The sequence below is a fragment of the Sparus aurata genome, chromosome 21, assembly GCF_900880675.1.
Source record: "Sparus aurata chromosome 21, fSpaAur1.1, whole genome shotgun sequence".
NCBI lineage: Eukaryota > Metazoa > Chordata > Actinopteri > Spariformes > Sparidae > Sparus > Sparus aurata.
The window spans coordinates 9,211,054-9,238,289 of NC_044207.1; the positions used below are offsets into that span (position 1 = coordinate 9,211,054).

General features: G+C 42.3%; 2 protein-coding genes and 1 long non-coding RNA gene across 3 annotated transcripts; 1 reads left to right on the forward strand and 2 right to left on the reverse strand.

Annotated features, from left to right (window-relative positions):
- The first annotated feature begins 474 nt into the window (after positions 1 to 474).
- Positions 475 to 18,696, forward strand: LOC115571892 (vasoactive intestinal polypeptide receptor-like). The gene is made up of 13 exons (XM_030401517.1): positions 475 to 694; positions 2,492 to 2,585; positions 3,523 to 3,636; positions 10,845 to 10,951; positions 11,080 to 11,177; positions 12,357 to 12,486; positions 14,833 to 14,986; positions 15,996 to 16,056; positions 17,280 to 17,346; positions 17,424 to 17,515; positions 17,669 to 17,798; positions 18,308 to 18,349; positions 18,505 to 18,696. Exons 1-13 carry the CDS (start codon positions 635 to 637, stop codon positions 18,694 to 18,696), a joined length of 1,341 nt encoding a protein of 446 aa, XP_030257377.1. The 5' UTR covers positions 475 to 634.
- On the reverse strand, positions 12,875 to 14,835 carry LOC115571893 (uncharacterized). The gene is made up of 2 exons (XR_003982002.1): positions 14,707 to 14,835; positions 12,875 to 14,008 (listed from the first exon to the last, which is right to left on the reverse strand). It is a non-coding gene; the product is annotated as an uncharacterized LOC115571893 (long non-coding RNA).
- Positions 18,697 to 21,615: 2,919 nt separating the features above from the next.
- On the reverse strand, positions 21,616 to 27,146 carry LOC115572553 (kelch-like protein 40a). Its single transcript, XM_030402740.1, has 6 exons — positions 25,787 to 27,146; positions 24,839 to 24,999; positions 24,298 to 24,405; positions 23,556 to 23,741; positions 23,123 to 23,272; positions 21,616 to 21,978 (listed from the first exon to the last, which is right to left on the reverse strand). Exons 1-6 carry the CDS (start codon positions 26,912 to 26,914, stop codon positions 21,867 to 21,869), a joined length of 1,845 nt encoding a protein of 614 aa, XP_030258600.1. The 5' UTR covers positions 26,915 to 27,146; the 3' UTR covers positions 21,616 to 21,866.
- Positions 27,147 to 27,236: the final 90 nt, after the last annotated feature.

Sequence of the window (27,236 nt, forward strand, 5' to 3'; positions counted from 1 at the left end):
AAAGAAGGACTTGATTAAGTTTATGGCTTTATTTCAGTCGCCCCACTTCCAGGTAGATTCAGTCTTTCCAGTAATTTCTGTGGCAGAGGAGCTCCGTATCACATGAGAGAATGGTTCCTCGTTCTTTCCTGCAGCAGAAATTCCTCCATATTGTGTAAAGATGGCATAATAACCTAAATATGTATGCATGTTACAAGGTATCTCAAGAGGGCTTTCTGACATGATAACATGTTTTTGCATTTCGGAAACATGCCATAGAAAATGAAACAAAGGCTCAGTCGTGTCTTTATTTCACTTCGCGGACACGGCTTCCTTCTCTCTTTGTGGCTTCGTGTCGACGCCCTCACCCACTGACGTCCACAGATGATCCTCCATTGGTTACTTGTTGATTGTTCAAGGTAAAGCCCGAGTGGGAGGAGGAGGAGGAGGAGGGGGAGGAGGAGGAGGAGGAAGATTTCAGGAGCGGAGAAATTCACTTCACCCAGAGCGCAAGAAAGGCACAGAGTCAGCAAGTGGATCCAAACTAACCTGCGGAGGATTATCAGCGCATTTCTTTCACGTCATAAAATCTGTCTTCATTTTTTAATTTTTTTGTTTGTTTGTTTTTTGGAACGGGTCAGCCTCTCTGAAGGACATGTTGGTGCAGGTTTCAAAGAGCATGTCCATGCTTCTCTGCTGCATGTTGCTGCGACCCGTGAGTACATTTCACCACTTTCTCCTCATGACTTGAAGTTGGTCTTGTTTTCAGGTGTGCGTCACTTGCTCGCATGATTCGTAATAATGTGAGGATGCGGGCAGAGCGTCGCCTGCACGTTTAAGTTGAGGCGCATGAAGCAGCTTTGGATGCAGGACGCACCAGCGTGGAGCTGTGTTCATCCTCCCGTCAACATGTGTGGAGTGATGGAGGGTGGATGTGATTTGGTAGTTTATATATATATATATATATATATATATATATATATATATATATACATATATATATATATATATATATATATATATGTCTTTGTCTAAAATTGCGTGTGTTTTTTTTTCTAAAGGTTTTTAACATCAACAATTACTCCCTCTTACATCATCACCACACCAGCCTCTGCTTGGTGTGTCAACAGCCAATACCCCTCTATTCCACAGGCGCCTCAGGCGAAACCTGTTGCCTTTAAATGACATTTGCCACCAAAACAAGACACTCAGCCGGACTGTGATCGCCTTCGAGCGGCATTATGTCTTAATGTCCCCTTTCATGACAAAGGTTAGAGGTGGACAATGTAGTGTTGGAGAACAAAATACTCAGAATGTAAACATTTACAATATTAGTGAGGTAAAAATACAAACTCTGACGTATGTATCTTTTCCATAACTGAATAATCGAGGAAAATAAGCTCCCCAGAACACCGTTTGAAGCTGGACAGGTGGCAGGGTCCGACAAATAAAAACGGTAAAACGGGATGAAAATTGTGTTGTCCTTTTAAGGTGTTCAGGCATAAAAAAAACCCCCACAAGCCTCTTCTGATTCAAATGTCTTTCCCATAACCACACAGTGCACCTTTAAAGTGAATTAGCAGGAGCAGTGTGGGTCTCCCTTCAGGACACCATGGCAATCCCCTCCTGTGTCTGTCTCTGGTCTCCAGCGCCCTTATCCTCAGCTGTCTCCTGTAGAGAAGCACGTATGATTCATGCTGGAATTCAGCTGGAGGTCACAGCCCTTAGAATAGCATACTGGCTTTTACATCTGCATTTGTACACACACTCACAAACCGTTTCAGAGTCCTTGTGGTGGGAAAGAAGCAAAGCAAAATGGATGGTGGAGAGGGTAAAAATGATGCTCATGATCATAACCATGACTGTGATGATGGAGTACGGTAAGTTTTCCCCTGATATTCCAACTTAGATCGCTTCAGGCAGCGCCGATCCATCACTGACAGCGTCTTCTCCAGTCGTAGTCCGGTGAAGTAACGTCCAGGACGTCCTGCGTAGCCTGAGGAGTGACATAAATCATAACCTAAATGGGGGAGTCACCTTGTGTGAGGGGAGAGGCTGGACTCGTATGGGCTCATTTTGTGGCTAACAATAGCCACATACTACTAGTCTGATTAATGCCCACGGAGAGGAGACTCATCCACCTAAGTAACAGCTATAAATCTTCCCGTCCTATATTCTCTGGTGGCAAACACTCATGGGTTCATCTTCACGCTGAACCAATTCACGGCCGAAGGTTCCAAACCGGCGCATGCAAATCTGAGGAATATGACGATCAAAAGATTGATTTTGTGTCTGCCACGTGTGTCGGGTGGAGAGATTAATGGGAGCCCGGGTCAGCTCATCTCAATAGATGGGTTCGCATTGAGCTGCGTGGCACCGTCGAGAGAGCTCGCACTGTATAACTCATGCAGCCATCTGCGCTGCACTAACAGACAGATGATGATGTGTGATGTGTGTGTGTGTCACCGTGGCCTGAAGAGAGAAACAGAAAACGTGTGAAATGTCTTCACAGGTGTTTTCCGTGCAGAACCAGATGTGTGACATGATGAAGGAAATCGACAAGGAGAGGGACACGTGTGAGGCTCAGATTGAGAACAGAACAACAGGTAGGCTACGTGCAGCGGTTATTTGTTATAAATTGCCTAATCCACACGCAGGTTCTGATCAACGTGACACGACGACGCTCGTGAGACAACAGAAGCTGTCCAAACCTCGCCTCTGGCTTTACATTACAGCCTGCATGGTTGGGCACCAGCCTCCCTGTCACATGTGCCTCGGTTCATTTTCAATGTAAACTTTCTAATAGATGGAATGTCCCTTTAGAGTTTCATTATACACTATTGAAAAAAATTGCAGCAGTGAGCGGGCAGTAATGAAACCCACTTAATTGATTTGTTGTTTCGATTTATTGCTGATGGAGCTAAGTGGGGTGGTGCGTGCTCGCAGCACGCAGCTCATAATTATGTTTGACTGAGAGATCATTTGGCTTCAATGAGTCTCTATTACCTCTGTGTGCAACCGAAACCTTGTTGATCCTAACTGCAGGTATCACGAGACTCTGTTTACTTCAAAGCATCATCATTCATCAAAACCTTTTTTCACAATGAACAAAGGGAATTAAACACTCATTATCTTTTTGATTTAGATGCTTCCTATAGATTCCATCAAATGTAACTGCTGCCACATCCTCAGGGTGATGCTGCAGAAATCACCCACTAAAGGTGAGCAGCTGTGGATTTAACCTGATTCTGCGTCCCAAGACCAAACAAGCCACAGTGGTATTTTGAATTCAAATGACAGGAGGCTGTTTTATTAGTCATGGTGGCAGCGTGTTAACTCAGGTCATCCGCTGCTATTGACCCAGCTGACTTGCGGCAGCACGTTGGCTGCCATGGGAACTCCAGGGCTCAGAGCAGCTTGCTCTTTGTCACCCCACAGCAGCTTGAGTTAGACGTTTACTGTTAATAAAAATCAAAAAAGTTGTTCTGTGTCGTCCTCTTATGTTGTTTGTCTCTCTGGTTCTGCTGCTCTGCTCTGCTGCAGGTTGCAGTGGGACGTGGGACAAGATCACCTGCTGGCCCAGCGCCGACGTCGGACAGGTGGTCACCATCCCCTGCCCCAAATATCTCTTCTACTTCTCAGGGGACGCTCCTACTCGTAAGAATCAAGTCTGAAAAATAGGTTTTGCATGTGTTCCTGTGTGTGTGCTGCTCCGCAAACATTAGATTAATGTGGTTTTTCTTCAGAGATATAATATCGAATGGCCGAAACCTGCAAAAGAGCAGAGGTTAAAGCAACACTATGTGACTCTCTGCAGAAAGATAGTTGATTTTTTGAGTCTCGTTCAATCAGTCCCCTCCCTCCATCATCTGCAACCACTCATCGTTTTCCAGGATTGCGATGGCTGGTGTCAATCCAAGTTAATATCGGACAAGTTTACCAATCAAAATCGAATACCAAATTGTGTCTTTGTTGTCGGACATTTACCCAGAGCATTGGTATTTGATGATCTGGGAATGGGACTCAATAATCAACTTTCTCCAGAATTACTTTATAATGCCACTTCTGCTAAAATGATCTTTTAAAGCAGCACTCTGAAACCTTTAAAGTGGCATTATAAACTAGAGTATACCATCATGTGATATATATTTGGTGAATTTAGAGAGACCCTGAGTTTGTACAATAGTTACTTTGTGAATATAAGAGGTACGCTCTGGCTATTTGTTATCTCTGAGTTTCTAGTGGCAGAATTTCTAATACAACTGGATGATAAAAAGGTCTGGAAAGGGATGAAGGATTTTGTACTTGATGGAATGAGAGTTGGCTAGGGGATGAAAATCATGTTCTGTGTGAAAACACAAGCATTGGTGATAACTGAAGGAAGTACCTGCCAGGGTACTTTGCAAATCATCCATCTATGCTCAAACGTATACAGTTATTACATACTGATAAACCAAAGATAGTGTGTACACTAGGTGCATTTCTGAGTAATGTTCTGCCTCTCTTTAAACAACTTGGCTTGTGCTGGGGATCTGTTGTTTACCGTTGTACTATGGTTTTGTTTTATGTTCATATTCCATACCACGATGTGTGCATGGTTTAGAGAGAAGAAAAATCTAATTCTGAATCTATATTTGAAAATGGGAGGGGACTATTGCAGTGCCATATAGACTGCCCTATATGCTAGATCATTAGTTGGCCTCTAACTGGTTAAATCAACGTCATACATAAATGACTGACTATGTTGATTACAAGTGACTCCTTAAATGACATATGTCACGGTTCCCAAAACAGCATGACTGTTGCAGTGTAGCAGCAACAGGTGTACCGGGGCTTTGTCTTAAGGTTGGACTTTGGTCAGGCACTAAAACAACTTGGTTGAGTTTAGGAAAACATCGTGGTTGGGGTTAAAATAAGTACATTTCTGATGTTACTTAAATTTAGTTACGTCTTGTACGTGACACAACGTTAATGACGTTAGTTGGTTAAAGTGACTCAATTTTGACATTTGGTTTCACATGGAACCTACTGTTCACGCCATCTTCCTCCCTCTGCTGACTGTCACTCTTCTATATCACTTCACCTGACTTCCTCCTTTGCTGCTGTTATAATTGCTATGGCCAGTAGAGGTCACTGCCTTACAAAACAATACATAGAAAATATTTCTGTGTGTATTTATAACACAGGTACAGTGGTTAAACTATACTAATCTGAGATACATAATCTGCATGTATATATATATATATATATATATATATATATCTACAGAATAAAAAAATATATATATTTTGGGGGGGGTCTTTTTATGGCTTTATTAGATAGGACACAGCCTCTGTAAATGGGGCACTCTCTCTCCCAGATGAGCCACAGCTGCTGCATATAAATCTGAGCCAGGGTTTTCAACTGATTCACTATAAGTGCAGAGAACCTTTCTGTATGTTGGTGCTCCACCACATCTGGTGCCCTTTTATATATATTTTTTGTCCGGTTTCTGTGAACAAACTCTGAAAATATTCTGCTAGCTACCTGCTTAGATGACAGACAGAGGTAAAAGCCACTGTGGCGAGTGAACTAGGCAGAGCATTTAGCTGCTAAAGAGCCGGATGTTTGCTAAAAATTCTGCAAATGTCAGTGTTGTGCTCCTTAAAGCCTGTTATGCTGCAAAGAGGAGCAAGAAAATCAATTACTGCGATACTCAGCATACCCTTTAATGAACCTATTTCTGTCGATACAGAACGATTCCTTTTCGCCTCCCCCCTTTGTTACTCCCTGTCCAATCATCCCCTGCTGTTGTGTCTTTGTCAGTATCATCACGCTCCATATTTGAGACCATAAATAGGAATTATGAAGTACGCTGAGCATCTCAGCCGCTCATACTGGTGATGTCATGATGTCACCTGCTCTTTCAATCTTTCCTGGCACTCCGTGTCATATATCAGACAGAATATAGTGAAATTCAGAACACATGGCACAGCTGAGTCACAAAAAGGTAAATAAAATCAAGGACACATTCTGTGTGTTCTTCACCCTTTGATGCATGAGAAGCCTCACAGGGAAGTGATACTAATTATGGCAGGGGAAGGAAACCGCTCTCATGAGAATTTATTGGCTGAATTGTATGTTTGTACAGTAGTTCCCCTGTGAGTTTCCCATATATCTCCACCCGCCATTAATTACCACACGGAGTTGATTAAGTTGTTTGTTTGCATTCAGCTGGCAGAGAGGCCTCAATTTCAACTTAGAGCCTTGAGAAATGTGCCTTTATTCGTGTCGAAGCAGCTTGTAATTAACATTTAGAAACCACTGCTGTAGTTCTTTGATAAGCTATAACTATAATTAATGTTTTTGATATTTACGTTGTATCAGATGGCTTAGTGTACTGTGTCAACTGAGGTGACGAATCCACAGAGAATTATGCAAACGATTTATTGAATATTTTGATATATGTTAAACATTATTTACTGTAGGCTCATGTTCTTTTCCCCTCTGTCTTGGCCCCCTAGTGGCAAGAAGGCTCTGATGCTACCTGTCAGCAGCGAACGGCAAACAAATGTATTCGTCCAAGCATAAGGAAAAAAGCAAAAGCCAGACATTTCCGTCACTGGCTGATGGAGACCAAAACAGAGCTAAAAGGAGAATGTATATGGGACTTAGATTCATCAGGTAGCTAGAAACATGACTCCAAATGAATGCTAATTGATGTCATTGTCATCAATTGACATGCTGCTTTTACAGGTCTTTTAGTGTAAATATAGTGTAAAAATCATTAAATATAGTGTAAGAAAAATAAGTGATTTAATATATGAATATACATATATTTTAATTATGTGTGTAGAACATGTACATTTTCAGTTGTCTACACTGTACATGTCTGAAATTGGCACGAACAGGCAAGCTGTAACCACAGTAACAATTACATGATGGAGCAACAGAAACTCAAACAAAACAGAAAGCTTGTCGCTTTTGGGGCAAGCACGGTTTCTACTCTCTTGGGCTCCGGCGAGTTGGAAAGAAAAATGTACCCCGAGCTGCACTTAAGTGTATAAAGCTGCATAACCACCTGTCTTTGGTTGCGTGTGTGACACCTGATAGGTCGGGGACATTTTCAGTGCACTTGAACAATTTCACAAACTTGATCCATATGTGTTCTATTACCTGTGCCTTCATTTTAAGTATAAAGTTACATATGTTTGCAAACATTACAAACCGGAGTGCCTCTGATGAGGTCCCTGCCCCTGTAATCCCACCAGTATCTTCCTCATCCTCTTCAGGAAACTCAAACCAGTGAGTTATCCTCAGCATGTGAAGGCACGCTGCGCAGGAAAGGGGTTTTCTGGGAAGCTGTGATGTGACCCAGATGGGAGATAAGAGAGCACTCCTGGGAAAAGAGATGAAGAATCACCAGATTTGTGGGGTTGAAGGCATGAGGTAAATTTCACTGACATGTCAAAGGATCAACAGGCCACCACTGTGTGGGGGACTAAGATGAAGCTAAGGGGCCTTAACCAAAAAAAAAGAGCAGGGATTGTAAGCGACCTTTGCTGCACTGACATCAGTTATGTAGTAAATCAACAAATCCGCACAGGTCTCTGTGGGTTAAACCATCTCTGCTCTCAGGCCATGTAAGGAGGACTTAATTAAAGGATGATGAACGGTCTGGGATTATGTGCATTGTAAATTACTGTTGCTGTCGGGTGAGAACCTTTTATCCCCAAATGTGAGCACTGTAGGAGCTAAGCTCAGCAGCTCTGTTTGTGCAGCCTGATCGCTGTACATTTACCAGTTTATTCATTTTATTTTGAAAGGGTTTCAGAGGTAAAGAGACATATGACGTGTCATCGTTCAGTGCTCCTTTTTGCGATGCCAAAAAAAGTACCCCTCTCTCTTCTTTTCAGAGGTATTCACTGTCAGCGGGTTGTGAAAGAAGTTATTGACACATCCCGAGCCATTCATTTTATAAGCCTCACGCACAAAAAAACAAGCGTTACGAAACATGGCGCCACTGAGATCCAGGGCCAAGTCATAAATTTAGTTGAGATAGAGTTGGCATTCTCATGAACTCTTTACCTAGTAGCTCAAACACAAACACACAGTCATTCATCTCATTCAAAAACACCCTATTTGCAAGCTCAGACTGACAGAGTGCCTGGCTGTCAATGCTTTCACCTACAAGCCATAACACTCAGTCGCAGCTAATCATTGCATTCTAATAAGAATCTGCATGTAATCAGGAAGAATAAAGCTTGAACTGACAGAAAATCCAAGATTTCAAAAAAAGAAGCCTGGAAGTTAAAACAATGACAGGATGATTAACTCGTTTGAGCTCTCCTCGTTGTTGTGCACGACACTGAAAATCCTTGCAGTCATGTTTTGGGGGATGATGAAAGCATTCTTCTGGCAATCCCTCAAACAAGCCAGATCCAGCGGTGGCATGGGCTGAAACAGCAGGGGCTTATCACCCCCTTTGTGTCTCGTCATGTTGTTTGAGGAAGCTAAGCCTCCGTCTTCTCTGCAATACGCCACTCAGGTATTCGTGAGCTGACCATATTTTAATGCCAAATACATTCTAAGACTCTGGATTGTTGGTCATTTCCCAACTCGGCCTTGATTTGATAGCGGCTGTGGAGCGATACGGTTGGGAAATGTGAGGAATGTCCCACATTTAGATATCTATAGCGGCATTCAGCGCGAGGATTAATTTGTGGCCAGCACACGCAGCTTTCTTTCTTTAATGACAGCAAAGGAGATTAGGAAATGCTCCAAATAAATATTACACAATAAGAGCACAACTGCAGAGATGTCAGCCCGTGCTTCTCACTGCTGGTTGCACAATGAGATACACCTCATGGATGTTGTAAGAGGGGTCTTTGATCTTGGTAATGATTCTCGTCCAATCGGAACAATGATGCATTTACTTCTAAGTCTCCTCTCTTCTAGCTCTACAAGAAGTGATATCATCTGATGGCAAAACTCTATCATTAAAGGAATTTGATTAACAGCGAGTATTGTTGTGAATTGCTCGTATGTACTCTAGTCCATTTCATAACTTCATCTGTCAATGTTTGCATTATTTATTGCCACATTATTTGGCATCTCAGCCTTTATCTAAAGGAATGGGACACGCGAGTTAATGGGAAGGGTGAGAGTTGCGGATCTTAAACACCCATTTCAACTGGTGAAGTGATGCACACTCACTGGGATTGCTCTTTGAACAATTACTCTGGCCGGCTGTATATGTGATGCAAGGGAGAGACATGGATGTGCAAAGCCCATTCATTTATTTAGTTGTCTCTTAATCCACTCATTCAATCTGTACTATTTGTTCTTGTCTGTTCTACTGAGCTCGAGCTACAATACCATATTGGGCTGTTATCTCCAGGGTTCTGCTCCAGTCTAGTCTACTGAGCTCTAGTACTCTAATGTGCTAGTCCACTCCACTGTATACTGAGCTCTTGTCTACTGAGTAGAGTAGAGCAGCTTTACTGCACTGTAGTTGAGCTCTGTGGAGATCTACCTTGCTGTACTCTACCGAGCTCTTGACTACTGTGCTTTTTACGGAACTCTGTTCTATGCAACTGAGCTCTACACTGCTCTACTCTTTTTAACTGAGCTCAAGTCTGCAATACTCTACAGAACTCTTTACTCCGCTCTACTCTGTTCTACTCTAAACTACTGATCTTTTATGCTCTGCTACATTGATCTGAGGCATCAGAGCTCTGCACTCTTCAAAGCAACCAAATTGGCATGATAAATGTTGGCAGCGTATGTTTCTGCAACCCACAGACATGTTGAAACTTTACATTTCTTTATGTTCAATTTTTCAGTGTTGTAAAGGCAGTGTTTATGATCAGGTTAAGTTCAGATTAAAAAAACTACTTAGTCAGGGTGAGGGAAAACTTCCCATCAAATAATATGTATTTTGTTGCTGCTGATACAACAGGAGAGTGCTGAGGCCTCCAGTGGTTTCAGACTTACAAACGTTGAAACAAAGTCATGAACTGTGGTCACTGGCTTAGCATTTTTCTCGCTTAAGTTCACCCTCGCCCCCTCTGCCTCCTGACACAGAAGCCAGGTCATGAACTTGTAATGTGAACGTGATGTGATGTGAAGTTTTGTAAAAAATGTCAAATCGTAGGCCCACTACATGTACGCATGTGGATTTATCAGTAGTAATCAGAAATATTAACTGCCAACATTTTATTCTGGCTGTAACACTCCACTGAGTTCTAGTCTACCCTTCTCTTTTCTCCTGAGCTCAAGTCTTATGTACAGCACTGTGCTGTCCTCTAATGAGCTCTACTCTGCCCCCTCAATCTCCTGGCAGATGAAAGTGACCTCTGCTCTCTTTATGGCCAGTCTAATGCACTTGGACCTTTCACTTCTGCCCCCATGGGCAGGCCCGAGTAAAAATATCCCTCTGCTTGACTGTGTGTGTGTGTGTGTGTGTGTGTGTGTGTGTGTGCGCGCGCGTGTGCGTGTGTGCGTGCGTGCGTGCGTGTGTGTGTGTGTCTGTGTTCAGCCTGAGAGTGATTAAGAAACAGATGGAGGCAAATACACATGGGAACTGTCCCAGCATCTCTGAGCCGGTGGGACGACTGATCCCCTTCAGTCATTCCTTCCATTTCCTTTTAGTATTTGGGAGTATTCCAGAGAGACGTATGCATCTCGGTGTGATGAATTAAGTGCGAGTAATGCAGGAGAAGTTTTGCCTTGTGGCTGAGTACAGCACGGTACACCCCGCCCCTTTCCTTCCGACACATACGTACCCACAATATTATGATAATGACTGGTAATGGAAACACTTTGAATCTGTCACAGCAAATAGGCGGACTCTGTCATACTCCCTCTGTCCCTCTGCTCATTAGGTAACCTGTCAAAGACCTGCACTGAGGATGGCTGGACCTCGATCAGCATAGACTCCTACATAATGGACTGTGGATACAATCCCAACAGCACCATGGATGATAATACGGTCAGTATGGCAACCAGGGTTAAGAAACTCCTCCACTCCCGTGCTGCTATGTCTGCTGGGGCTTCAAGTTTGATGCCAGATGAGCTGTTTTCAGTCAGTGAAACTGTTTTGTTTTGTTTTTTTTGCAGGGGGAATTCTTCGACACCATCAAAGTTGGTTACACCATCGGTCACAGCGTGTCGCTCATTTCTCTGACCGTCGCCATCATCATACTGTGTCTCTTTCGGTAAGCAGATCCATCAAAATACGACTTAATGTGCCTTCGCAAAGACAATCAGACACCTTTTTTTCCATCATTTAGAGCGATAAAACCCTGTCGATCTCTCATTTCGCAACCGCGCTTCCTGCATTTTATAGAGGTTTTACAGTGTTTTTCACACAGTAATGTGACTCTTGCCAGTTCTTGTGGGATAAGACGTCCCGTTTTGACATTATCTGCTGTTGCGACACTTCTCAAACAAAGCAGTCAGAGCTGCAAGCAGTCATAAAGCGAAACCACTTACAGGCTTCTGTTCAACAGCATGTTCCCTTTTGACCTTTAGTCCTGGGGTTGCAAAGAAAAAGTGTGTGTGCATGTTGGCATGGCACAGCACTGATCATCAGAATAAGTGTAAGTGGTCGGTGTGTGTATGGGTTCTCGCAAACGACACAGTCTTCGCTCGCTGTGTTTGCATTTAGAGTATTTGTGCGTTACGGGCCAAACAACAAACTATGTGTTTGCTCCTCTGGCTCATAAAATGCCATTGGTTTGGACTCTCGAGCAGAGACACAGGATGTGAGAAGCACTTACTGTTTATGTTCGGCTGCAGACGCCGTGTTCAGGCAGCTGGTTGATGCTTTGTGTCATCGCACCCTGATGGGTTTACACAGCTCAACCCCCCGATCATAACCTCACTGAGAAGGCATTTGTTCGAGGAACACCCAGAAGACGGAATTTACTCGAGTGACATTTTCTCTGCAAAACCCCTGATTTGTTCTTGTTTACCTTTGTGCTGAATATCAAGTCTGTTTTTTTTGTTTGTTTTTTTTACATTTGTATCTGCCTGATGAATACATGTTTCACTGGAAAATGACATCCGTATAAACTATGCAGCATACACGTAGCTTCTTTTGAAATTGCAGGGTTCAACTTGACATTTAGGTAACAGCAGACTAAGTGTTTACAACGACATCTCCTCTCAGCTAAAGCACACATTCTCTCTGTGAATGTTTGTGGTCAACATTTTCTTGATATTGATGCTGATTGCATGCTTTGGTGCAGTAAACACGCACTTTATCAGATGATTTTAACGATAGCTCAAGCAAGCATTTCCTTTCTGATGTCTAACCAGACGGACTTCATCAGAGTTCTTGCTTATCCTTCTTGATTCAGATCATCTAACCGTTCATTTATCTGCTTTCACAGGAAGCTTCACTGCACGAGAAACTACATCCACATGCATCTGTTTGTGTCTTTCATACTGAAAGCCGCGGCTGTTTTCATCAAGGACGTGGTTCTGTACGACGTCGGCGAGACAGACAATTGCCAGTCATCTGTGAGTACGCCGCGCGCTCGCCAACTTGTCCGTTTTATTAGACGAGCCGAGTGTTTTATTGATTTTCTTCCCTGCATAATCAAAAGTCCCGCAGATCAAGTCAACTCCCGCATGTGATGTACGAGCTGTTCCTGTCCTTGGCTGAGACAAAAATGCATCTATTTAATTACTCACTCAGACTTTACTGACTCTGATGCTTTGTCTCTGAGTTTACTTAACGTACGAGTGCTCGGGCACCTCTGGGTGCAGCAGTGTTTGCCAAAGATCCTTCCACTCCTGAGACGGCTTTCCCTCATTCACCAGACGAGCAGGATGTTGTGAGAGGTCCTGTTTGCTGAACATTAAGCCTACCAAACCACAGAGAGCTTTGTCAATAAATCACCATCACCAGTTTTCATATCTGTCTTTAATCACCCGACAACATGATCATAGCAACAATATGAAAACGGCATAAGTGCTAGGTTAAGATAAAGAGTTTGATAAGCTACTGCACAGGGAAGAGTTGTATATACTAAAGCTCATTTATTCGTATTTGATTGATTAAGTCACCAACGTCACCGTCTCTGATCGGGCTCCAGCTGGACCCAGTGCTTTATTACCAGAGAGGATTGGATCCGTGGGCTGTAAATCACCTGCTTTACTATCGTTAAGTGCTGATTTTTAATGGCTGAGTTTGGATATTTCCTCCTCAGAGTTCACAGAACAGTTGTCCACTTCCAAAAACACAGCTGCTCTCAACTGTTTTTAGACCCAGCATTAAAAACAACTTTTGCAGACAGCGACATATTATAGGGGAACTCCACTTTCAAGTTCAGTTTACTTGGCATTAAGAGCACAACTCAGCCTGTGAACCTACTCCTATAAAGAGACGGATTCAAACTGGAGTAAACCTCGTTAAAAATCCCATTGACATTTGTCAGTGACATTATTATTTATTCAATTTTTTTCAGTTTTTAGTAACTTTTCCACAGGGATTGTAAGTATTCATTTTTTCAAAGATGATTTTTTTTCCATCTTTCTCACTTATATTACACAGTAGAGGTTTAAAGTAAAGGGGGAACGAGGGGTATTGATTTTGGACATATAATTGATGGCCAGCCTTAAAGGAGATTTTGAAATATCCTTGATAAATCCCGACATTATTTAAAGGCTATATTGCTCAGTCCTAACTAGCATATTATCTGGTAAATCCTTTTCTTAAAATATGAAATGTAAACCTCGGAAGGATGCCATCGTTTTAGCCGACTTTCTGTCCGTCGTGCAGTTAACAGTCCCCTCCTCCTCTCTTCATCACCACACTTGCACAACTCGTTTCTTTCTTCTTTTTTTTGAGACGGCTCTCTTTTCCTCTTCACTTTCTTCAAGCGCTTTTCTTCACTTGGCCTGTCTGGTAGTACCAGCCGTCACCGGGAGTGCAGGAATAAGTAGCTTTTCCTGTTCCTGTTCCATTGTCGGTGAACAGGAGGATCCTGCTCTCTGCACATTCACAAGCAAACAGCCGGCCGCCTCTTCGTGGAGTTCTCTGTCCTCGGGGGGAGGAGAGACATGTGTTACTGATCAAACACTATTTTACACTTTTCCGAATAAGAAAAATAACTCTCATAGCAACTGTTTCAAGATGAATTATGAAAGAAACCCTCAATGCGCCAACAGCTGGTAATTCTAACAATTTTCCTTTTTTCATATATATCTATATATATATATATATATATATATATATATATATATATATATATATATATATGTTTTTCTCAAGTCCCCAACTAACCTCATAGAAGTGCAAGTCAAGAATCATTGACTCTCTCTTCTTGTGTTACTGGTACAATATATTGTATAGCTTACCCGTATCCCTTGTGGCCTCACTTAAAGAAAGCTTAAAGACTACTTTGGCAGACAATGCAGATGATCAGCTTGCTATTCGCCATTTAACTTTAATGTCAGAAATCAGAAATGGTTTCCTCCCATGATGCTGTGAGGAGCTTTAGATATTAAATTATCATGAATCTCAAATAGTTTACATTTTGATTGCTGGCGTAATTAGTCTAGCAGTCGTAATTAGAATAATCAGCGGAGCCAGTCTACCCCTGTAGAATTTACTCTAATTACATCATGCTCCTGTTAATGTGATACTGACTGTCTCCTCGCTGCCGCTTTTCACAAGTGACTTGCCAAGTTCGAGATTGTTTTCTTACAAGTCAGTCATCAATACTAATTACTTACAGAAAACCGCCTCTCTGTAGCCTCATTCGCCGGCAACAAAATTCATCTCCATCATTTGAATTGTAACGGAGCTTCATTTATCCACTGGTGATTCAATAGGCCTCTAATGTCGTGGTTCTCCTGCAGGTGGGCTGCAAGGCGGTGGTGGTCTTCTTCCAGTACGGCATCATGGCGAGTTACTTCTGGCTGCTGGTGGAGGGCCTCTACCTCCACACTCTGTTGGCCGTGTCCTTCTTCTCTGAGAGGAAGTACTTCTGGTGGTACATCCTGATTGGTTGGGGTACGTGCCAGCCCCTTCACCATATGTTGTTGAATACAGAGAGCTCACGCAAAGAGATTGCAAGGACATCTGATCTGTCAATTTGTCTGAAGTGGCAGCCAGACGCCATTGAAGGCCCATCAAGTCGCAATCACCAGGCAACCTGAATGTCTGTTTTTTCTTTACTTCAACAGTCACAACATACATGATCATATGTAAATTAAGTTATTTGCGAGGCTTCATACATGCACAGGAAATTGCTGTTCCCTTTTTTTCCCCCTCTGCATATGAATAAGTCTTGCTGGCAGTTTGTGATTACGTGCTGCAGCAGGCAGCTGCAACTCTGCTTTTGTAGTTATAATGGAGTCGTAGAGCCCTGCTTTGGGTAGTTATGAGTTCTTTACAGAAATAAAGGTATGAAAATTGAAATATTTGTATGAAATGAATTCCTACCCAATTTAGGAGACTGGACAATTTAGACTTGAACTTTTGATATTTTTAATGGGTAGAAACATTCCGCACAAGGATTTTTTGTTGGCAGCTCTCATCAGAATAAATACACTGTGTATTCATCCAGAGGGATTGGCTGAGCCCTTGAGAGCTTTCATCTTAAAATATTTTGGCCCTACTTTTCAAAAATGTATACTCAACAATCATTCCCTAAATTTCTGATGTTCCTTTTTTCCATCCCACCAGTAAAGAACTCTATAAATAGGCCTGAGATGTTGTGTCTGGCAGCTGGGAAGCGGAAACAAGCCCGTGAGTTTCCTGCAGATACCCAGGATGAGCCAATATTGGCACAGAGCACATATGAGTCCAGTCAAAAATGATAAGCGTACCCAAAACGTAATATTACTTTAGCAATAAAACCATCCAAAAGATTAACGTGTACACATGCTCAAAGCTCACTGTCACATTTGGTGGAGTTGAGTCAGTGTGGTGTTTGTTCGAGTGGTGGACATAATTAAAAGTTTCTGTCTGACATAGAAATGATTTTAATGTTAAAATCAAATGATTTTCTTGTTTGCAGGGGCTCCAACCATCTTTATCTCGGCGTGGGTGGCTACAAAGGCTTATTTAAATGATCTTGGGTGAGCTAACCATTCGTCTTTGCTCAAATCTTGTTGATTAAAGTAACTTTTGTATTCATTCAGTACATCTGATTAATAAATGGGTCGATTTGCAGATACAAATTACACACTGAAGAAAAACGTTTGGATCAGTTTGATGGTTATTACCTCATTCTAGAGGGCAACACGGAAAGAAAGAGTCGGACACTTGATTGCGGATAAACTTCCCTGCCAAGCCAAAACATAACAACATATTAGTACAAAGAAAGTTAAGATCAGACTTTTTCAAATGTGTTTAATTTTATAAAATGATGTGTTGTTTCCAAAAAAGTAAAGACAATTCACTCTGTCCAGAGAGTTCTACAACCCTCAAGGCAGATGTAATCACATTAAGCTAGCTAATACATTTCACATAGCTAGCCTTAGCTTAAATTTGCCTACTTCTTACAACCTTCCTATGATTTAAATGATCATTTTGATGCTATGTTAGTATTTCAGTGTCCCATGAAAACAAAGCAGTTGCTTAACACCATCATGATGGTGAAAACAAGCCAGAAGCTCAGCTAAATGTGAACTAGCTTATCCGAGTGAGTTAGCACGACTGTCACACAGCCTCTGACTGAATTAATGTGTTTCAGTTTGGTTAAGCTATTTTGAAGTCACACATTTAAATATATTAAAGTATTCAAAGTATTTATTGTACTAGTTTTTGGAGCTGAAAGAACATGTTTTGTTTGTAGATATTTTACTGGCATCCTTGAGGTTGTCTTAATTTCAGTAGGCTACCAGAACTGACAGTGATAATTTTATAGTATAGTGTACATAGTGTAGCATAGAGATACACTAGATCCTGGTGTAGATCAGCTATAGCCTTATGTTAGCTTTTTACTTCTGTCGATTGCTTTTTTTTACGCTTCAGAAATCATTAAAGTGGTGCTGATCTGTGAAGATTATCTGGCTGAACAAAATGTGTAACTTGTCTTTGCCACAGAGTTTATTTTATGCATCAATCCAAAAAGCAAGTAAAAAATCCCAGTGGCTTTTTGCAGGGGGAACTAAGGTGATGCTAATCTTAGGGATGGTCTTCAAATAGTACATCATCCCTGCAGCTCTCTGTTACAACTGATATGTGACACCTTTACTGTTTCTGTACTGATCCTTGCCTTTGTAGCTCGGTTCAAAGGTTTCATCTGAAGTAAGTGTTTTATTTTAAGATAATTTGTTTCTCGCTTCTCTTCCGACAGATGCTGGGAGATAATCGATGATAATCCCTGGTGGATCATCAAAACACCTATTTTAGTCACCATACTTGTGAGTCACGTGCTCTTCCTATCTTAAACGGCTCTGTCTAATGCAATCACATTAACCAGTCTCTTACTCCGCCGCAGGTGAACTTTTTCCTCTTCATCTGTATAATCCGCATTTTGCGACAGAAGATGAATTGCCCCGACATCGGAAGAAAGGAATCCAATCAGTACTCGTAGGTTTTCAGTGCAGACTGTCACACATGTCTATCCTCATTTCTTATCGGTTGACATTGACTTAATTATTTTTCTGCCGTTATACCCTTGACTCTATCTTTGCATCACTTTTTAATTTTGCACCACTATTAAATTATCCTTTTTTTTTTTAGGAGACTGGCTAAGTCTACTCTGCTGTTGATACCTCTCTTTGGCATAAATTACATCATTTTTGCCTTCATCCCTGACCACATCCACCCGCAAGTGAGGATGGTGTTCGATCTTATTCTCGGGTCATTTCAGGTAACCTCCCACAACAGATGTCAGACAGAAGGATTGCAATCTTATGTTTTAGGCAAAATGTGTGTCGCCAGATAGAAAACACAAGTAAAAGCCCTCTGATTGAGCAGAAGTTACGTGACTACCACTTTGTAATATGAAGACATTTTGTCTGATTACCCAAATTGATGCTTTGTTTAGCCTACATGTTTAATCTTGTATGCTTGAATAATGGGGCTGCTGATTTACTGAGTATTAAAGTGAATGTGAACGCTGAGAGCCAAGTGCAATGATGGAAGCCGAGCGATGGAAAGTATTCCTAATTTATAACCGTTTTAGCTCGGACTGATATCTCCTGGGAAAATTTCCCAGGAGATATACATGATGAACCTCCTGTCTCGGCCTGAAGTTGGTCGTAATCATGCCGTCATTATTCATGCACAAACATTTTGAGTGTTTCCCCAGCTGTACCATCGCACTCATATTCTTTTTCAACAACAGCTCGTATTCATCTGCTCCTCTCTCTTCCTCAGGGTTTTGTTGTCGCAGTTCTGTACTGCTTCCTAAATGGAGAGGTAAGTAAATTCAAGCAAAAACAGCTCTTCAGGATGTTTACTGTCCTTTTTATGTCACTAAATCTCATTTTCTCTCCCCGCTCTTTGTGTGTCATGCCCTCTTACCGCCCCCTCCTCATCCTGTTTGGATGCGGACCTCCTCTCCTCTCTTTCAGGTTCAGGCGGAGATTAAGCGTAAGTGGCGCAGATGGATGCTGCAGAGGTTCCTGGGTGCTGACACTAAGTACCAGCAGCCCTCCATAGGCAGCAACGGCAACAACTTCAGCACCCAGATCACCATGTTGACCAAATGCAGTCCGTCAACACGGCGAGCATCCGAGTGTCAGGAGCACCTCTCCGCCATCTGAAACCCATCTTAAGTGAACTCCCCTATTTGTTTCAGTCATTAGATGTTAAATGTGTGGCTCACACGCTGTCACGACGCAGATGATATTAGTTACTGAGGGTCAGCCCGACATTTTAGCACTGGAGCTAATATTCATTGTAACTTTATCCGCTGCCTGTCAAAAGTGACAAGCGATCAGTGTTTTTCCCGCCACAGTAAACCACTATGAACACACAGCACCTGTTTAGTAAATGGGTTCCGTCATTAAGTTGACACGAAGAATTAAAGTACACAGAACACAACAAAGAAGTTGCTATTTTCACACAGTGGCGCTTTGATCAGCGAGGAACTTCCACACCGACTGATATTTACATAAAGGCAAACACCGCACGGAATAGGCAAACAAATGAGTTCTCACAGCAGTTTAACACTTTGTTGAGATAACACGATTAGTCTACCTGAACTGGCTGCCGACAACATTACACTACGGAACGCTGCAGGGAGGTAGACAGATTCATGACCACTGTGTGAATAAAAGGGAATTGGAGCTCTTAGCCAGCGTTTTCCATCAGATGTTTAGCAATAGATGGATAGAGCCAGAGACGAGCTGTGTACTATAAGCAGCAAGATGTTTATTAAAAGGGTGTGTTACACAAGAGGACTCCGAGCACTTAACCTAATGGCCCGTGTTGCTCAGGGGACCAGTGGTAAGAACATTAACGACATTGTCAGGCTGTCATGCACAGTAGTCACAGATGAGGAATCTATAGCATAACCAACATACTGGACCTTCCAATCCTGCCTATGACAGCTTTATACGGGGCATACACTCTGCTGAATTACTGCCGGCGAACATTCCAGAGGAGACACTAAAGCTCCCGCTTGTGAAATTTATCTAAGATTACAGAGGCTTTTAGTTTGAGTCTGAGTGCACAGTCGCTCTGAGGACTTTCATTTGTACTATTTCTGCAACTAATAGACCAGATGTATTCCATCATTAGTCCACAGTACACAGCATGTGAATAAATATGTGGCAACTGTGTTAAATTAACTTCCATTAACTGGATCGCATGGTTGTTAGTTTTCTACTCTATTCTGTTCTATTCTATTCTATATTTAGAGACTGTATAAATATGTGTATAGTATCATGCCGTTTATTAGCCATGATAGTCGCATGGCACATGTCAACCTGTTGGCCCACCACTTTGGTCCAGGATGAAATGTCTCAACAACTACTGGATGGATTGTTCCCCCGAAAAAAAATACAATTCAGTCAGTATCCTCTCATCCTCACGTGGATGGAAAAATGGATTACGTTTTATAGTCCATCACACATTTCTGGAGTTTAGAGCAAAACAGCATTGCAGGATCCCCCTAAACAACTAAAGTAGCTGGGGACTTGTTTTAGGAACTGAAAAAATAAGCTACGCCATAAATTGGCTCCGGGGCGGCTGTAGCTCAGCGGGTAGAGCAAGTCGGCTAGTGACCGGAAGGTCGCTGGTTCAAATCCCAGCTCCGGGCTGAGCTGCATGTCGACGTGTCCTTGAGCAAGATACTTAACCCCAAATTGCTCCTGATGTGCGGTTGGGACCTTGCATGGCGGCCTCTGCCATCAGTAAGGGCCCTGCGATGAGCTCGCAACTTGTCCAGGGTGTACCCTGCTCTTGACCAGAACCCATAAAAGGGATAAAGCAGTTATAGACAATGGATGGATGGATAAACTCCAAGACTCAAGACCCAAGATACCAAATTGATATAAAAAAGACGTTTTTTACACCCTTGATGCACAGTTGAGCCTGTGCACCCACTTGAGATGGGTTGCATGCTATAAGCATGGAAGCTGTAATGAAGTTTAGTGCAATAGTTGCAACATGCTGCATGCTCGTAGATACTGACTGAATTTTCATTTTTGGGTGAAAGGTTTTTAATGATTTTGATGATACCTTGACTTTTCCTCTAGCACCAAAATGTTGACATTTGTGGTTTTTAGGAAAATGTCTCAACAACTACTGGATACACTGCTGCAAAATTTAATTTAGACACACATGTTCCAAAAAAATATGTTCCAAACCCAGATAATAACTATAACTTATTTTTTATGAATAGATAACTAAATAACTGCAAAACTGATGACATTCCTATGAGCCTCAGCTGTACCTTATGTTTCACACTAATTAGTAAATGCTAGCATGCTAGCAGACTGAGATAAGAATGCGATCACCTTCTTCATGATCGTTATCCTTAATCGTTACCCTTATCCGTTACCCTTGATCATCATGTTAGCACTGTCATTGTGGTTCTGTCACATAGATGCTAGCTTGGCTGTAGATTCATCAAACTAAATGCCACCATGCGTGATGATTGTTACTATTTGTCCAGTGATGCTTTCAAATGCTTATTTTAAGCCACCTACCGTTAAAAAAAAGACTTTTCCAGACGTTTGCTGTTTACTTTAGTTCCACTTCTTGTTGTATCAGTGTGTGTAAACTTGAAACTGAACTGACCTTGCTGAAAGTACCTCAGACTAATTGTCACACTCAGCTGTTGTATATAATGTGAGACTGTAGATACAGCTGAAGAATTGGTTCGTGATGTGGTGATGACAGATTGTGCTCAGGTGTCAACTGGAAATCAGTGTTTACATTCAAACTGTACGTTCCTCACTCATGCCATTTGCATAATGTCGATAAAGTGTCTCTTATTTGTTGCCATGTACAGTTTGTGTAAATATGGCGTACTGTAAAGTATGTGGAATCAGCTGTAAAGATGTTATTGAACAAAATGTGATGAGATGAATATGAATAAAACCATTTGCACTGTGGACAGGACTCCTGTGTCTCTGCGTGACTGAGACTCTTCACTTAAAGCGATACAGTCAACCATTATCTTTATTTTCTGCTTTAATAAAACACACAGCTTTTAAAGAACATGTATGGAATAAATAACAAAAAAAAAACAATTTTAATAAACAATAAAAAAAAACACATTTGACTGAAATAGTTCACCTTTACACTCACTCAGACTTGGCATGTATCTGTCTCCCCCTGCTGTCAAACAAAAGATAAAACAATCTTTCACAACACTTTCTTCATCCTCAGAAACCAAATTCAACTTTCTGTACCCTAAGCTATTTTTGGGCCACTGTCCGTTGTGAGCACACTCATCATCGTCATCATCAACCTCATGGGTCACTCATAACTTGGTGAGACGCAGCGTGTTGAGGCGCACTGGAAGAATGGTGGATCCCTCCGCGTAACTAATCTCTCGCAAAATCCCAGTCCAGCTCTTCTCTGAGTCATCATATCTGTAGGGAGCGAAAATACATTAGTGTTTTGAGTCTTTACATTAGTGTTAGGCCCCATAGCATCATAAGATAGAATCCATAATTAGAACAAAAGCAATCTCAGTGCCTTTCAATTACAGTGAATGATTTGACACCAAAGGTACTTTGTGGTGTCGCTGCATTGAATAAAAAAAAGTACAGGAAGTTCATATTTGGAGTCTGTGATTTTTTTGCCTCCATCATTGACCCCAATGATTCATGATCAGAGCTTCTTTCATTTATAGATATGAAGGTTTGGTGTCATGGTGAGCCAAATTCACAAAATCGGGACTCTAAAATAACCAGAATGGAGTCATTATTGTAATATAAATGTTCTGATAATGTTTCGTTACTGCCAGCAACTCTAACGAGATGGACTGAAAGTATGAATGCATTATTCCATCCATCAATACTGCTCAATAATCCCAAGAATCTGTGGCACTCAGCCCCAATCATATTTGTTTCCACTAAAATTGTGAATCATAAAAACAGGTCAGGATTTAATGTGTAAAAACAACTTTCCTAACACAGATTGGCACTGTAGTTTTAAGAGGACATTACTTGAACAACGGTAGATAATGGTGCATCCTGAAGATCTATTTTCAGCCGCGGAATGATACATGTTTGCTGCATGAGTGCGTATTAAAGGAGCTAACTCTGTGGAGTTCGATGGCAGAGGAAAAAGTCTATGAAAGCCTTTGGCCAACAGCTGATTTCTGTTGATATCAATCAATTGTTAGTTTTGCTCTTTAATAGGACACAAAAAGAGAACCAGACACCAGACACGTCCTCGACAGTTATTAATTAAACCTGCACTTTTCTCGATATGAAGAAAAGAAGGGCAATTTGATCTTAATCTGGGCGTGCTGCAAGTGTTCAAAATTCTCCATTTCAGATATTACATCTGACCAAATCAGGGAGGTATCGTGTACTTATAATTGTAGGATGTAATCTGTGGAATTGTAGAATGTAAACACTAATTATTCATCACATAATAACAATAATAAGCAGTTTAACATCAAATACATAGCAGAAATTGTTGGGCGTCTTCTTATTCATTTTCAGTCATTGTGAAAACATTCTGATGACTCCTCATGAGTACTGAATGACTGAAGGGGACCCTCACCTCCAGATGTCAGTCATCTCTGTTGGGACGGGCTCCTCACTGGTTTCACTGGGCATCATGGCAAAGCCCCCCAATGCGTACAAGAAACCTCCCATCGAGAGCAGACTGAGAGAGCTGCGTGCCTGAGGGAACTCTGTGAATTCAGACCACCTGGAACACAACAGGACAATACACACACACACACACACACACACACACACACACACACACACACACACACACACACACACACACACACACACGTAAGTGATGCTGATGTTAAACAAGCTGCTATATTACTGTATGATCCCCGCGGCAGAGTTATTTTATGACCTAATGATCTGCTGTTCACGCTCGATGAGTCATTTCACTACTGTGGACAGATGCTTCACCTCATAACGATGAGATAAAGTGGGTCATATACATTTTTTCTTTCTAAAACCAGTTGTCTCACTCGTTGGTGGCGACGTCGTAGAGCTCTGCAGAGCTGGTGAGGCCTGCGTCTGTGACTCCGGTCACCACGATGATCTGGTCTTTGTGGACGGTGACACCAAACAGGGAACGCGCCGTCTTCAGGGGAGCCAGGTCCTTCCACTCAAACTTAGTGGGGTTGTAGACGCAGACTCTTCTCATGCACTTCCTGCATAAAACACAAGTTCAGTTTACCCATTGTATAAAGTTTGATACTGGGTAATATTGTCAAAAAAGTGTGGCTTGGAATTGAGACTTTAAATCTTTTACAAGCGGGAAGTTTGGAGTTTAGAAGAAGCGGGCATTTGAAAAGATTGAGAGTCTAATGAAAGATGCTGTTGAGTTGCATTATGGGAAATGTAGGAGGATCCAGTGTTTTTGAAGCTAGACTCATACCAGAGAGTAAAAGTCAGGATACTCAGCCTCTGATGCTCAACTTCTTTCATTTGTGTTTCAAATCCATCTATTATGAGCCCCTCAACTGTAAAGAAGACTAATTGTAAAATGCTGGAATGCCTCTTTAAAAACAGTTTGGTTAGCGATACCTGCTGTTACAAAATTAGAATAAATGATTATATCTTAAAGTACAGTATGATGGCACTGTCACAATGTATTTCCTACTGTACAGGTATTGATTGATGAATGAAGTACCGTACCCACAGTATGAAAATATAATCACGAGGTGAGAAACATCAGACAGGTAGAGTATTTGCAGTGCCACGTACTTGCTTCCAGACTTTCCTCCGATGACATACACAAGACCTTTGTGTGATATGGTTCCATGGCCATAGACCTCATAAGGCAGAGGGTCCGACTCTCCCCATTTGAATGACCTGAAACACAGAAAATACATCATCATGAAATTACCCAATTCATGATAAATGTGTATCTACAGGCTCATGCAGCAATGATTGTTGAAAAACAAAAGAATATAAAGTTTAATAAAACTCGAATAGATATGTGGAATAACAGTGTGGTTCTTAATGACGATACGTGTTTTTCACAGTGTAGCGATGAAATACCCCTTTTAAATTGGCATTTGACATTTAATAATACATCTATGGAAATATATATCATGTGACTATGAGAAGGATGGTTTCAATTAATTGCACTGAATGGGAATTAATGACTATTTGAATTTACTGACAGGAAGCTTGATAAGTGAAAGACATTTTCTTGTAATACCTGAAGGTTGCATTTAGATAACTGACACACAATAAAGTTTTGCTAATGAAACTGCATATTCAACTCACTAATCACACTTACTGTCTGTCATAGATCATGACTGAGTCCAGTGCGTGCTCGCCTTCCTTCAGCTCCTTCCCGCCGACGACAAAGATGGAGTTTTCAGCCTCAGTCAGGCCGAACAGACAGCGAGGGTTGGGCTGCGAGGGCATCCCTAACCATTCTGAACTCACTGGGTCGAACTGGGGACGAAAACAATCCAATGTGAGGAATGAGGGGCACAAGAGGTAAGCAAATGGTGGACGCAGGTTTAAGTCATTCATTGTACTTTTCAGGGAATGTGAGCAGATGATGAGACAAAAAGCCGATGGGCACAGACATGTAGAAGGCCCCCCCCGCCCTCCTTTTTAGAAGCACAGCGAGACTGAAAGAGATTGTGTTTGTAACAATTTGGTGTCCCTGTGTTGTTTTTGTCTCTGTGAAAGTTCTGTGTCTCTTTGTGATGATTTTGTGTCCCTTTGAGGTTGTTTTGTGTTTTCTGTGATGATATTGTGTTCCTTTGTACTTGTTTGTGTCTCTGTGCTAGTTTTATGTCCTTTTCTAAGTGTTTTGTGTCTCGTTATGATAGTTTTATGTACGTTTGAAGTTGTGTAATGTATCTTTTTATAGTTTTGTGTCCTTTTATAAGAGCTTTGTGTCTCGCTGTGATAGTTTTGTGTACGTTTGAAGTTGTTTAGTGTATCCTTGTGATAGTTTTGTGTCTCGTGATCATTTTGTGTCCCTTTGCAGTTCTGTGCCTTTTTGTGGTACTTTTGTTTGGTCATTTTATGTCCCTTTGAAGTCATATGATTGAGTTTTGCCAATAAACATTAACAGTCACCTCAAATAGTTGAACTACACCAGGGTCCCCTGAGAGCTTGGGCCCCTGGACCTGTGTCCAGTGCCCCACTGAGTAATCAATCCATGTTTAGGAAGACAAATTAAGAGAAAAGTGATATGTTTTCATGGTCTTCATGACTCATACACTACCTGTAGGAAGTAAGAGCTGAATGGTTCATCTTTGTCCTCTTCATTGTAGAGCATTCCTCCGACAACAAACACCTGGTTCTGATCCGTCACCAGGCTGCAGTGGTTCTTGGGAATGTCTGTAGACTCTGAGACCACAAAGCATTCATTTCCCACCGGTTCATAGGCCACAGTCCCTGTGTCATTGATCATTAGTATCAGGTCCATCTCAAACATCCCAAAGCGAGGGTTGTTATTGAGTATGCCCGGCAGGTACCCTTCCTCCTCATCGTCCTCGTCGTCCTCCTCATCTTCTTTTCCCCCCATAGCCTCGTCTCTGCCGGGCTTCCTGGGCTTTGGGAGACGCCCTTTGTGAGCATCCTTGACAAGCTCCAGGTCCTTCTTGATCTCCTGGCTGAAGCGGAGGTACTTGTGACGCTCTACGTTCTCTTTGAAGTAATCCACAGGTATGAGCCTGAAACGGACGCAGTGCAACAGCTCTGGCAGGTCCTTAAGGCGGTTTGTCTCGTCATGTCTCACCCAGTCCATCAGAGATTCAAACACCACCTCCTCCCGCTCAACATTGAGAGCATCCGAGGTGATGAGGATCCCCAGCTCGCTTGGGCCCAGCTGCAGGAAGTCCTGGTCTCTGACAACAACCTGGTAGCGTTCACAGATGAAGTCTCTAGCACTGAGAGCAAGCCTGGGACAATCCAGCAGCAGTCCTAGCCTGAAGATAGCCAGGCAGTTTCCCAGCACCAGCTTCTCTTGAAGGTAGGACACACACACAGAGAAGATGGAGGGGATCTGGTACATGTTAGCGACCATGAAGATATCCTGGACATTCTGCTCTGTCAGATTGATGTCAGAGGTGTATAAGTAGCGCAGGATCATTCCCATAACACTTGGCTCCACATCCTTGAGGACGATCTCTCGCTTCTTGCTCTCCTCCAGGTCAGACAGGAACATGGCCTTGAAGAAGGGGCTGCTGGCTGCCAGAACCAAGCGGTGGCAGGGGAACTCCTTGTCCTGAATTTTGAGCACGCAGTCCACAAACTTGTCATTCTCCAAGAGGTCACACAGTCCGTCCTGAAGCAGAGTCTGTTGGTACATCCGAGGCTGCTCCACTGGGTCTATAGCCATGGCAGCCATTTTGTTCGGTCTCCTCGTCCTGGTTGGGTTTCCTGGGCACGCTTCTTACTCCCCACACCAGAGCAGGACTGTCAGCGTTCACGACTGCTCAGATTGCTGTGGATAGTCTCCACGGTTTGGTTGGCTGGTAGCTGCAGCTGTCCGAGGCTGTCACTCTGTCACTCTGAAAGTCAGAGGTATTTATAGACAGGGCCCTCACAAAGCTGGGGAATCCATTTTGGTGGACTGGGAAGGGGACTTACGCACTCCTGCACCACTCAGACCCCCACAAACAGCTGAATGACCAAGCTCGGGGGTGATAGCATGTTAAATCCAGCAGGCC

What these genes read in the sequence shown, in the direction of transcription:
- LOC115571892 (XM_030401517.1), top strand. Translation starts at nt 635, where the DNA reads ATGTTGGTGCAGGTTTCAAAGAGCATGTCCATGCTTCTCTGCTGCATG. An exon ending in GCTGCATGTTGCTGCGACCC is followed by an intron (nt 695 to 2,491) that starts GTGAGTACATTT and finishes ATGTCTTCACAG; the next exon opens with GTGTTTTCCGTGCAGAACCA. An exon ending in ATCATACTGTGTCTCTTTCG is followed by an intron (nt 11,178 to 12,356) that starts GTAAGCAGATCC and finishes CTGCTTTCACAG; the next exon opens with GAAGCTTCACTGCACGAGAA.
- LOC115572553 (XM_030402740.1), bottom strand. Translation starts at nt 26,914, where the DNA reads ATGGCTGCCATGGCTATAGACCCAGTGGAGCAGCCTCGGATGTACCAA. An exon ending in TCAGCTCTTACTTCCTACAG is followed by an intron (nt 25,000 to 25,786) that starts GTAGTGTATGAG and finishes TTTCGTCCCCAG; the next exon opens with TTCGACCCAGTGAGTTCAGA. An exon ending in GGAGGAAAGTCTGGAAGCAA is followed by an intron (nt 23,742 to 24,297) that starts GTACGTGGCACT and finishes TGTTTTATGCAG; the next exon opens with GAAGTGCATGAGAAGAGTCT.